The sequence below is a fragment of the Cygnus atratus genome, chromosome 1 (assembly GCF_013377495.2).
Source record: "Cygnus atratus isolate AKBS03 ecotype Queensland, Australia chromosome 1, CAtr_DNAZoo_HiC_assembly, whole genome shotgun sequence".
Lineage (NCBI taxonomy): Eukaryota > Metazoa > Chordata > Aves > Anseriformes > Anatidae > Cygnus > Cygnus atratus.
Window position 1 is genome coordinate 26,799,277 of NC_066362.1, and position 13,440 is coordinate 26,812,716.

General features: G+C 38.8%; 1 protein-coding gene across 3 annotated transcripts in view; it reads right to left on the bottom strand.

Annotated features, from left to right (window-relative positions):
- Positions 1-13,440, bottom strand: part of MET (MET proto-oncogene, receptor tyrosine kinase) — a 91,124-nt gene that overhangs the window by 43,539 nt on the left and 34,145 nt on the right. For all 3 annotated transcript variants that reach the window (XM_050714213.1, XM_035544056.2, XM_035544057.2), the window contains exons 3-4: positions 12,474-12,665; positions 669-803 (exon numbers count right to left, since the gene is read on the bottom strand). In XM_050714213.1, the coding sequence (XP_050570170.1) occupies positions 669-803; positions 12,474-12,665 (327 nt within the window). The remainder of the gene's footprint in view (positions 1-668; positions 804-12,473; positions 12,666-13,440) is intronic.

A 13,440-nucleotide genomic window follows, 5' to 3' on the forward strand; every position in this document is an offset into this window, starting at 1 on the left:
TGGCTGATTAATTTCTTTAAATTCTTATAGAACTCAAGAGGTCAAATTATTGCTTATGGTTAAGATTTAGGATTATCTGTAATATTATCTGCTAACGCAATGATGTTCTAAATCCACCTGATAATGCACATCCTAGTTATGAAAATAGCATATTTATGATAACTCTTCATCTTTTATTAACCCTTTATAAACTGCCTGATAAAATAATCTTCAAACCTTACCAAGAACAACATCTCCAATTTTAAACATACCCACATAACACTTGCACACACAACCCTCTTAAAAAAGTTATAAAGTTATGACACAAACCAACAAAAGCCAGGAAATTCTGAACACCATTCTTTTCTTAAGCCATTGTGTGTTTTTCTTTGCAAGTACTTGAATTAAGGACAGACTTTCAGCTTTAAATTTGCATTTCCTGGCTTTTGTTGGTTTATATCACAGTTCTTACATTATTTAAACATTTCTCAATCTTAGTCTGTTGGTTTGTTTAGTAGGGAAAAAAAGTCTCGGAGGAAACTTGCCCCTCCAGCATTCCCAAGGGAATGGAAGGGCTGGGAGGATGCAGAACATAAAGCAGCAGTGTGAATAGTTGCCCTTAACGAAAGTTGCTGCTTTGTATGCAGGTTTGCACAGAGTGAGGAATGATTAGATTATGCACTGCTCACCTTTTTTCCAGTCACTACCAGGGTATAGCCATCTGCTGCTACTGAGTTCTCAACAACAACCTGGGGAGAGACGGGGTGGGAGTCCAGCTGAAAGCTGACATGTGGAGCTGTGGGCTCTGAACGGGAAACCACTATCTAAGAAAGACAGAAATTCAGAAAATCAGCAGGCAGTGTGTGACACAAATGCTGCTCAACAGCCTCACATCCCTGCCACTTTTCTGCTTGCATTAATTACTTTGCATTACATTGCATAATGTTTTGCATAATGTTCCATCATGATCTGATTAAACCTCTATAAAATCCACTTTATTTAACAGAGCAAAATCATGGCTCTTGGAGGATCCTCAAAATGCATCATGTTTACTAAAATACCAAGGAGTCATTGCTTGCTTTGTGGTCTTTAATTTCAAGTATTTATAAATCAACAATAAAAAGTGAAGATGGGTCACTTACCCTTGTAGATTTAAGAGTACATGTGAGAAAAAAGAATTTTATCTACAATGTCTATTTAGAGGAAACTCCAGGACTTTGAAGGTCAGACATGTTTCCATTTATTTTCACCTTGGTCCTACAGCTTGAACAGTGCACTGTAGCCTGTGTTGTTACTATCTGGTCATGGTGTATGTGGGGCTGCTGGAGTGTAAAGCTATGGCAGGTGCAGATTGTCACAGTGAGCAGGGCTATGAAGACACAAGCAGTCAGAGCTCGATTCCCAGAGCTGCTGAGATGGCTGTTACTGCAGACAAGCGCTTGGCAAAATCATAGAATCACAGAATCACAGAATGGCTTAGGTTGGAAGGGACCTTAAAGATCATCCAGTTCCAACCCACCTGCCACAGGCAGGGATGCCACCCACTAGATCAGGCTGGACACCTTGAGGTCTAACTCCTGCTTATTTCTGTGGGAGCTGGGTGTCCAGGACAGTCTTGGCACCTCTTAAGCAACAGGGAGAGTAGGAAGCTCTCTGGAAGATGTTCCAAAAGAGGAGCCTAATTTAGTTGTCCTGAAGCCCCTTTGCAAGAGCACTTTCTCTCTTGATTTCAGAAGATCTTAGGAAGATTAGTCACACCAGTATGAAATTCCCCCACTAGTCATCTCTCTTCATCTTAAGTTACCTAAATACTTCTGAGAATTTGGGCCTATTCCTGCAAACGCATGCTTAACTTTACTACTGTAACTTTGTTGACTTTAATGGGATGAGTCACGGCTGTTAAGCACAGGCATAAAGCATCTGCAGATTGGGGTGGATATTTGATAGCAAGATTTTATAGGCTTGGGCCTGCAATCCAGAAGGATGTGCACCCAGTGCGATAGCATCAGGCAACAAAGGCAGAGGATTGTTTACATAAGGGAAGATCATGTTCATGTTTCAAAAGCTGCATCACGTGTAGTTTACTTAAGGAATTTAGATAATCAGCATTTGTTGAGAAGTTGAGATTCAATGGAGTTCATTATTTAAAAAGATCGAAGCCATTTTGGAAATAACTTGTATGTCAAAAGTTTCATTTTTTCCTATAATGAAGCTTTTCTCCTGACTCCTAAGGCAGCATCAGAACAGCCAGGACATTGACTTACATGATTTCACTGGCATTTTGCACTGCCAAGGTCTTTCAGCAAGAGGGCTGACTCCAAGACTCGACTTAGAGATGCTGTAATTACAGCTGATGTTTTGTTGTAATTCAAGACTTAAATAAAATACATGAGCAGTTAATTCATGGTGATAACTGCTTCACATCTCAAAGATATTTACAGTTTGGGGTTACAAGGGGCTTTTTTTCCCCTTAAAATGAAACTGGCTTTGTTAAAGTATTTGCTATAGGTTTGTTTCGCAGTACAGAAAGTACAGCTTTTAGAAATCAATAAGGTCTGATCATTTTCAGTGACACAGAAGTATGGTGTCTGACTCAGTGTGTTAGGGCATGAGCTCTGTTTTTATATTCAGGACAATGAAAAATAGAATGGACTGCAAAGCTGCATGGAAAAGCTTGATTAATGTTGGCATTATGGGGAGAGGTAGCACCACAGCTGCAAATACCTTTTTAGTTGATCATTAGCCATGTCTCATCTCGGATACCCACTGCTATAAAATGCTAAGAATTCTTTTCTATCATTAATCCAGGCTTCCTCTTATTGCCAAGCATTCTTTCTGATTGAACCACAGTGTTAACCCCTTAAACACATCTGTGTTGCAATCTCAGATGATATATGAAAATTTGGACCCCATCTCTCTACAGTCTTGGAAAATTACTTGGTACTTTAAAAATCAAGTGACCTTTATTGTACTGAGGCTGATAGTCAAATCACCTGCTCAAAGCCCAGGTGGATAGACTTTGACCTCATGACATAAAGGGAGCTCAAATTACACTTCCTAACTCATTTGGAACTATGGAATAAAAGTTTGCAGTTTTCCTAGAACTAATCCACCAGCCTACAGAGTTGCAGTAACAGACTCAAGATGCAAAAAATGCTCTTTCTGGTTCCTATAACTATGCAATTTCTGCACACACCAGCCTAGTCCTTGAAATTCTATCTTACCCTTATCCAACATAATCCTGAAGAGAAAGGCAATTTTAAGACAGTTGCTACAGCATGAAGAAGAGGCTACTTAGGACTCCAGCGTTGTTCTCAGATACCTCTGATTTTTATTGCTTGGGACTGGGCTGGTATGCGTACCTTTTGGCATTGCTGTATTGTGCCCACACTACCATACACGTGCTACTTCTGCAATGGAAATGTTTCAGTGCTACGAAAGGATTTATCTATGCAAAGACTATAAACATGATTATCCAAGTACTGGTGTGTTTTTTTTTTTTTTTTTTTTTTTAATATTTTAATGAGATATCAAGTATTTCTCCAGGACACACAAGAAATGAAAGTATATCTATGTGCCTGCACTCAAGCAGTTAGGAGAGAAGGAAGGGCTTGTGCAGACAAACAATTGACTGAAAGAGGACAAACATATGCTAGCTGTAAATGGTCAGCTCTTGCAAAATGAGAAGTCGCCAGAAGTGTTCTGCAAGGGTCTGTGCTGGGATCCGTACTGTTTAATGTAACCATAAATGAGTTTGAAAAGTGGGTGAGCAGTCCAGTGACAAAGTTTGCTGAAGATCTGAAAGTATTCAAGGTGATAAGGATGAGGACAGACTATGAAGGATGGCAAGAGGACTTTGCAAGACAGTGTGTCAAGGCAATAAAATGGCAGGTGAAACACAACAAAGAAGATAAATGTAAAGTGATACATGATAGATAGTTCCAGGAAAATATCATCTCACTGTTCAGCAGCAGTGCAAAAACAAAAGTTAGGAATTATAGAAAAGGATTAGACAACAAATCAGAAAAGATCCTTATGTCATATGAATTCACAGCTTGTCCAGTCCTTGAATTCTCTGGTGCAGTTCTGGTTGCCTCATGACAAAAATAATATGTTAAAATGGGAAGAAGGTTCAGGGAAGGGTAACAAAGGTGATCAAAAGACTGAAACAAGCAATGACTGGGTTAGAGTGGAAGCGCTGACTTTGTGGGTGGGATGCGGAAAAGACATACAGGACTATAAGTGACATGGAGAGAGTTGCTAGTGGTTGACCATTTACTCTCTTCCAATAAAAGTACTAAATACCATTGAAAAGCAAAAGTAATAGGCATGTTCAAAATAAACAAAAGAGCAAGACTTCCTGTCACTATGTGATGAACCTGTGTGACTCCTTGCCAGAGGATGTAAATGCAATGTACGTGGAAAGAACTGAAAAAACAAAACACAGTTGCTCAGGAAATCCCAAGAACTGAAGAACTAGAAATAGCTGGATGCTTGAAGCAGAAGGTATTGCCTATGTTGCCCTGCTCCCTAGGCATCCACTTGTCACCATGGCTGGAGAGAGAACACTGAGCTAGATGGACCTTTGGTTTGATGAACCCATGAGGCTGTTCTCATGCTCTTTTAAATAACCATCCCAAGAAGCACATTCCTAATCATAGCTACAGCTCCAGACATCCTTCTTAAATCAAACACAATATTTATTTCCCTCTATTTAAGAGAAAAACAAAAAGGTACGCAATCTTTCACTGTGTCTCACTGTGTCTCAATTGACCAACAATTAATTAATTAATATATTATTTAATATATCTTTTATACTGGAAGCCAGTGATCACTTACGTTGATGAACAACAAAGTAATTCATTTATATACAATTTCTTTATCATCAGTTAGTATTAATGGTAAGTGAGAAGCCTCAAATCTAGGTTAATTTAAGGATAATATGGCAAATTTAGACTGTAATAACTTGAGTTGAAAAAGAGCATACAACAGCTTCTTTTAAAAATCATTCTGATGCTCAGTTCTGCTAGTCAGCAGGATTGAATTACATATGTTACTGAGTATATGGTGAAATATCTTCTGCAAAAATGAGAGGCCGTCTTAAAGCAATCCCATCTAAGTATCACATTGTTATTTTTTTCCCTAGATGTCTGGCAGGTGGAGGCCATTACCCAGCAGAGATAGGCTCAGGGTTAACTTTATTGTGTAACGCCTTAAATGCCTTGGGATATGCAGCAAAATCTTGCGGAGGGCACATATGTAGCTCTCTAGATGCTGTATATCACTCTAATCCATGGAGAGTATAATGCTCTGAAGGGTGTAAGCTTCTCTACTTGAACTGAATATTAAAACATGTGTGCTTTCAAAGCAATTATTTGGCAGCAGGTGTTAATTTTAATTTGACTGTTCGGATTTTGCATTATGCACCATTTCATAGTTTTGGGGGGAGCAGGGTACTCTCTTTACCACAGAAGGAGCTGCTATTATAAAACTGTTAAAAGTTGAGTATAGGTATGAAAACATCACTTACATAGTTTTTGCTGCAGATTTCTGCTAGTTGAAAAAATTATGAAGTGGGAAGGGTTGCAACAATTCACATTCCTACAAACGCATGTGTGCATGCTTTGCATTTAAACACATCATACTGACAGTATTTAGAAGCCAGGTGAATTTCTGGTCCACAGTGGCAGGACAGGAGTGGGCACTGAGTAGGGCGGCTTTTGCAATGACTGCTTCTATCCTGCCATGCTTTCCTCCCAACACTGCCAGGTTTAAGGTCTGTGCTCATGTATTTTGTGACCTCCTCACACTTGCTTCCAACATGGCTTGCCACTTGCTATAGTGGGTTTTGTTACAATTATATTTATCCAATGGGAAAGGAATTAGGTCAAAAGAAGCTTGATCGGTCCATAGGTGGAAATAGCTTCCGCTGTGCTGTGATACAAACTGGAGTTGAATGACTATGCTGAAGGATGCAAAGCTCTGTACCTCCTTGCTGTGCGTCAACTCATTTTGCTAATAGGCACCAGGGCTTTGAGCCTTGATTACCGAAGCAGCGAGGCCTTTCCGTTTTGCTGTTTGCAAGAGGAGAGCAATGCTGAACGCCTGGCTCTCTTCTTGTTGAATTCTGGGACATGATTTTCCAAGCTCTCTTTGAGTGCAGTTACAAATAAAAAGCAGATGTGATTATTTTTGTCTATACTCATTTCTGTAACATGCATTGTGTTGCCTGGCATGTAATCTATGAAAGCAGCTATGACACATGCTAATTTTTCTCTTTTCAGGGAAATGAGATGTGAGTGTTATAGTTTGGTGTTGTTGTTGATTGTTTTTAATCGTAAGTATTCCCGGGAAATGACTGTGACTGTCAAATATTCTGTACTTGGATAGGAAAGCCAACAGATTTCTGCTCTGCATGTGAAAATCTTCCAAACAATTGATCTGTGAGAGCTGAGTCCCTGTTCCTCATCATACAGAACAGGGTGCACCAGACAAAAAGATAAGGCAGCAGGCGAAGGAATCTCTTCATCATTCAAAGCATGATGAAATTCTGGACATCATTGTCACAGCATACCATGGAGAGCAAAACAACACATAATGGAAAAGAATTCCTTTATGGACTATTAAAGGACTATTAAGGACTACTAAACACCAGACACAGGTTCAATTTCCAGCTCAGGAAATCTCTGGGCCACTGAGTACTAGACACAGGAAGGTGCTGGGAGAAGCACCAGTGTGTGCTTTTACTTGCCCCTATCCATCCTGAAACCTTCATTCTAACCCCATACTTCCTTTCTTAGCTGAAAAATCTGGTTAAAAGTGCTGGGGTGTAATGTGCCCCTAGAACAAAACTTGCTATTCGTTATTGTTCTGTGCCAGGGAGTGCAGGGAGGCCCTGAGGAGGGTGAGCGGCTTGTTGTGCGAGATGCACTCTATGCCAACGAGGACTATATATGCTATCATGCTTTGGTTCTCGTGCCCCAAGCTATATTCAGTCCAGAAGCTGCTCAGACATGACATTGCGTGACCATGTTTTGCTAACGCTTGGCTTCTCAGCTAGAGCTGGCTCATATCCAGCCAGATCAGACAGGACTGCAGCCAGTGTGTGGCTGACTGCATCTCAGGGCATATGTATATGCATGGGAAGACCCTCTCCTTACCTCCAGGAGCAACAGGATGGACATCCTACTACCCCGTAAAGATGAGAGGACACCTGCAGGAGGTCCTCATCCTGCTCGAAGCCCAGTGCTGCCCCACTGAGTTGGAGCATATAGACAGAAGGTGCCTGGGTGATATGAAACTACTGCCAAAAATGCACATGACGAGAGTGGTTACCTGTAGTACATGTAGTACAAAGCTTACAGGGAAAAGTTTCTCATCCCTCTTCCTGAAGCAGGTAACCAACGAGCAGTACATTTGCTTGGCCTTGACCTCAGTGAGGCCAGCTTCAGGTGTAGGGTGCATGTGCAGTGCTCTGCTTCCAAACACTGTTATGCTGAAAGCCAGCCTCTGCAGACGTCAAAGGCATTGGTCTCTTGTCTACTGTTAAGGCCAAACCAAGTGTGAGCTTTTCGGAATAAATCTTATAAAACTTTCCCATATCCCACTCTGCCCAGAGCTATCAGAAAGACTTCCCCTTCCTGAAGAACTTTTCTCTTCGTCACTCAAAAGTCACTCTCTGAGGTAATTTCAGGCAAAGAAAGAAAAGCTTCACCTTGGAACTGAGCAAAATAGAAGATATTTAATCTCAATATAACATGGATTTTCTTTTCTTCTTTTTTTTTTTTTTTTTCTTTTTCTTTTGTGACAAACTCAAATGTCCCCAAAATACTGGCTGGTAATGAACGTGTCTTTTCCAGTTATGAGTTGTATCCTTAGTGTAGTTTCTTTGACTTGAGGGGAGTAAGACTGGTTTACACCAGCTGTAAATCTGATTCTACAGCTACGGCAGTGTGACTGTGTGCTGTTTTCTAATCAAATAACCACTGTGAAATACCTGATTCACTTTGCACCCAACAGCTGTACTTTCAGCCCATGTTCCCAGTCACACTCTGAAAACAAGCACAATAAGAAAGGCCGAAACAGCTGCAACTTTTCAACAGAAAAAAAAAAAAAGAAGGGGGGAAAAAAGCTTGTTGTCAGGCTCCAGCTTAGGAAGGAAGTAAAACCATTTTTCTTTTCTGTCTCATGCATGTCAGCTGTCTTTGAAAAATTATTACTGCTCTGTTTTGTAACAGAAACTCCACAATATTTAGTAAACTACAAACTCCAATCTATTCATGGCCAAATACAGATTTAACATTTCTGATGCAGCCAAAACATGCTCAGTATGTCAATGGGCTGCAATTATTCTCCAGGAGAACTCTGGAATTCACCTCCCGGCCCCAATTATCCTCCTTAAAAGAGCTCATGAATCTTCTGTGCTTGGACGATCTAGATTGATTTGATTTTAGTTTTAGATTTTGGCTGAAAAAAATAAACGTTTAGCAAAGGAGCCTGTATTAGTGTATCAGTGCTTTTCAGAGCTGCTAAAGTGAAAAATTCTATTTAATCTCATTAAGAGGACAAGTAGAAAACAACAGGTGACTATTCACTGGTTGGGTAAGGCATACCTGCTTTTGCATTCCAAATATTATTGGCTCTTCTGATGCTTTTTTTAAAGAAGCAAAATCAGGCTGTACTCTGATAACAGTTGGGTCATTAGCACAGCCATCAGCTTCAGTGGAATCACTTGTAAAGACAGGAACTATTCAGTATGATCTGGCTCTAAATACATCAAAAACCTAGAGTCAGCTAGCCATCATTTACAGAAGGAAAAATCGTGTTCTCAGAAACTACGTATTAAACCTTCTCTTGACTTTTGCAGAAATGCTGTGCTGTAATTGTGTGGTAAACAGAAAAATATGGCTGGAAACAGAGATGAGGCATTGGTAGGAAGGAAGAAAGTGATGAGCAGAAGAAAGTGCAAAAGGATCTGGAAAGAGAGCAAGAAACATGAAAGAAAGAAGAGAAGGAGAATCAAATGGTTGGCTGCTGATCATATTTAAGCAGGTATAATAGGAGAATGTGAGATACATTTTCAAATACATTTTTCTTGGTTTGAACATCAGGAGCTTGATTCGGCACCTACTGGCTTCCACCGCACAGGCTTGGAGCTTCAGTTGAATTTACATGACATGATACTGTGTTTTAAACATCTATTTTTTACCACAAAATGTTCATAATAATTAAAATGAACCTTAAATAAATATAACAAAATTTGATTAAAATTCATTAATTTCACCCTTAATTTTCACCAATATGTTTCATATTTGGGCATTGTGTTGCCAGAGACAGAGGTACAGTATTACTATTTCTTTTAATCTCACAGATAATTGGTAGTGCTGAAGTTTATGTCACAAACTAAATTGTCTAAACACAGACTCAAGATATGATATTTCAAAGAGGATCTAAATACAAGGTGAACTGTGTTCACTAGAAGTCTATATATGAATATATATTTTTTCTTTTTTCTTTTAAATAGGTTCCATGAAAATATATTATGAAGATATTAATACAGTATAACCAGTTGTAACACAGGTTTGCTGATACATAGAATTTTCTAGAAATTCTGCAACTCATTTTCTCTGAAAGCAAATCTCTCTCTGAACAGATATAGTCAACTCTGAATAGCTATGAGATACAAATAGGTTGCACAGGAAAATTCAATATTAGCATGTACAAAGAGCTAAAATATTAGTGCAAATGACAAACTGTGCAACAGGTAGGTGTACAATAAGGGAAAAAATGAGGATTTTTTGCAATATGTTCCAGTATATTTGTGAATGAAACAAAAAAGAAAATAGTTACATTTCTTTGCTATAAAATATGGGGAAGTGATTAGGGATATTGTTTTGATGAATTAAATCATTGTTAGATTATCCTGATTCTTTTTTAATCCATTTTACTTCAGTAATGTTAGTTTAATAGCTCAATTTTTAATGATCTCCATCTCATTGCAGTTAATAGCTATATTTCCATAGAAACACTGCAAATCTGCTTTAGTTGGACATTTGCTAATGAACATGTTTGAAAGCACTTCCTAGATAACTATTAGTGTAAAAAAGAAAAAAAAGACTTAATGTAAATGTACTTTGAATTCTGGAAAAAATGATGTCTTCTATATTCTAGAGACATAGTATTCCTTCCAAGACCATTTAAAGGCAAAAGAAATACTAAACATTTTATCTGGAGGTAGTGTCATTAAAGCTGGTTGGTATGCTTATTCTCCTGCTGGTTGCACAAAATCCTCAAAGAAAGAGCTCCTACTTATTATAATATGAGCCCAATGCTAACTTCCCTCTGTAACTCAAACCAATCTAATTCAATGATGAGAATATTTCTGCAATGGCAATATGCAGTTTACACAATAGCCTTTCTTTTGATCTGCAACTGAACCTGGAATGGGAAATGTGTCCTGGAAATATTTTAATTGTTCCATGAGTGGGTAAATGTCTGAATGAGATGTGTGGTGCAGGACTTGAATGAATAATTTAAGGAATGTTACAAATAAAAATAATGCTGCCTTGTGCTTTCCACCACGGCTCCCTAAAAGCTTTGTGGCAGCCCAAAACAAGTGCAGTGAATAAGACAGTGGCTGTTATTAACTGTATATTTTAGATAAGGAAATGGCTTCAGAAAGGTTAAACAAATTGCTCATGTTCACTGTGTGAACCAGTATCTATGTTTAAGAACAGAGCGTAGGTTGCTCCTGTGCTCAGCGTGTAGCTCTTAGCATTTGCCTTTCCAGCGCTGAAGATTAGCTGCAGCTTAAAGATAACGAGGTCGTCAAAGGAAGTTCAGGTAAAACTGGCAGGGTTGTCACTGAACATTTTGTTAAATTCCTGTATTTTAGGGGGAAAGGAGAAATGCAATTTTCTCTGATTTTCTCCTGTTTTCCACCTGTTCTATATGGTAAATTACTTTCATCTCCCTCTTTGCAGGAGCACTACGGGTTGTGCAACCTGGGGCAGGTTCTGCATCCAGTCTGTGCAGAAGGCAGTAGTGGGGACGTTGGATATCCTTTGTCCAAAAAGGGTGCCAATTGTGGATTAACAAATACTGGGGACAATATGTAACCCCACTTACTGGATGTGATAGGGACTGAGAATGAGAGGAAAGGAGAGAAAAAAGAGAAGGCATATTATTTAGTCTTCTCTGATGACTCATGCTACACAAAGAATTATATGAAAAGGTGTACATGCCCAAGTGGTTTTTAATGGAAGGTTACCAGATGTGGGAAAGCTGGAAGGGCACAGCAGCTCATGATGGCCTTCTTATCAGGAGTCAGTTAATGACGGTTGAGGGACAAGAGTGCTAAATTTAATGACTCTGTAGCCTACAGAGCAAGAAGAGTCAAAGACTGCCAATACATCTGGAAGTCCACTAGAGGACAAATAATACTGGCAGAGTAAAAAGGACACAGATCCTTGGGTGCAGGTGAGATCCAGACTGAGATACACCCAGGCTGGACCCTGTGGTGGCTGGAGAAGACAAGCTCTCCAAAGTGGTCATTCTGGGTTGACAGTGCTTGAAAGAAGGTGGGTAGGTAGAGGAAGCCCTCATTGTTTTCAAAGTATTTTGTCTTCTCATGTTTGACTGCCAAATTTTTAAAAGACTGCTGGCTGTATGGGTTAAATTTATTTTGTTATTCACCTACAAAGAAGGTATGCAGGCCAATCTACCTGTCTAGATTAGTTATGTACTCAGTGGAGGGAGACAGACCTCTCAGGAGGGTGATTTACCACTTACTACGGAAAACCTGGTTTAGGACAGGAAAAATTGCTGTCCAAAAGAACAGTGAGAAGACAACGAGTCCTAAAATCTGAGATGCATTCAGAGAGACTTGCAACTAGGTGGTGGAGGAGTTAATCTCAATTATTCATCTGTGAGTCATAAACTCATATGGGTACGAAGCAAGTAGTTTACTGTCATAGAAGCGGATCAGTATATAGAAACAACTAATGCTCCTTCTTCTACACTATAAACTGTCTGGGCATTTTACTTTAAACTAGATATAATCTGATCTTCTAGATCAACTGACCATATGAAGCATGCATCTGAAACTGTTCAGAGAATCAATCATTGTTTTAGAGCTTTTTTCCCCCAACTGGGGTTGGAGCATGCTTGATATGTATCTAGGACAAAAAGTTCAGTTTATACTCCTTTCAAAGAAATGTAGTTTGTACAGACCAAAAAAGATCTCTGGATTGAACCAGCCAGACTAAGTGGAGATATGGCGGATTTTGCTCCAAGACCATTGCTCCAAACCACAAAGCCCATGTGAACATTTAAAATGCTGAATGCTCTATTAGATGCTTTGTCTATGTTCCAGAGGCTCTATTTTACTCAGCAATTTGAAATTTCTAACACCCTGTTAAACTGGATAACACTGCTTCTTGTTTTTCACTATTCTGTTTAACTTCAGCATTTTTTACCATGAAGACAATATTTACCTGCATGAAGCGTCCCTCTGAAGTTCCAAGGTTAGCAACGGTAAGGTTCCCGTTGGTGAAGACAGATATTGAAGTTAACAGGACATTGTTGAACTGGCCCATGAACAAGTCAACCCTCTGCAAAGGAGTTGTAACTTCTAAGCGATATTCATCATCTTGTGCTCTGCAGTATGAAGCATTTCTTGAAAAAGCCTGTTAGAAAATGAAGTACAGATGAGTACTGTCTTTATGAGTAGGAATAGATCTTTGTCAGAGTGAAGTCATTTAACACAAATGCATTTGACCAAAAGTATTTTAAAATGTTTCAAACTTAATTGCTTCATCAGTTATGATGTTCTTTGAGGAAGGCAATGACTTCTTAACATTATGGGAATGCCTCTTTCAACTTTTTTATTCCCTCTGTAAGGAAAAAGCCTGTAAGGTCTTTATTTAAATGGATTATATAAGTGTAAGCACATATATCAAGGTTTTCTTTCTCTAGGTGAATTTCACAATGCTCCGTCTCCAAGGGTCTTAGAATTTTTTGATTGCAAATCTTGACCAGTGACACACCTGTTTCTAAAACAGTGATTCCTAGAAAATGATTCTCTAAAAAACTTTGCATTTTCACTTTTTTTTCATTAAAATACAATTTTCCAGCATTTTTCTTTTTCTGTTCTCTTTTTTTTCCCCTACATTTTTTCAGTGATAGGCAGAAAAAGGGAGAAAAAGGTGGAAAAAGAGGAGGAAATAAAGCAGGAAAAATATGTTTCTGATTGTATATTTTAATGGAAATATAGTGAAGCCAGCTTTTTATAATTACTTAGGCTGTTATATTGATCATTTATTGCTCATGTGCTATTTCGTCCAATCACTATTTCTCAAGTGCAATGCAGTAGTTGCTGTTTTTTGCAAGATTTTCTCTTTCAGTTTGGTAATAGAGAATACGTTTTTAATTTTCATTGGAAAAATTCTTGAACAATACACT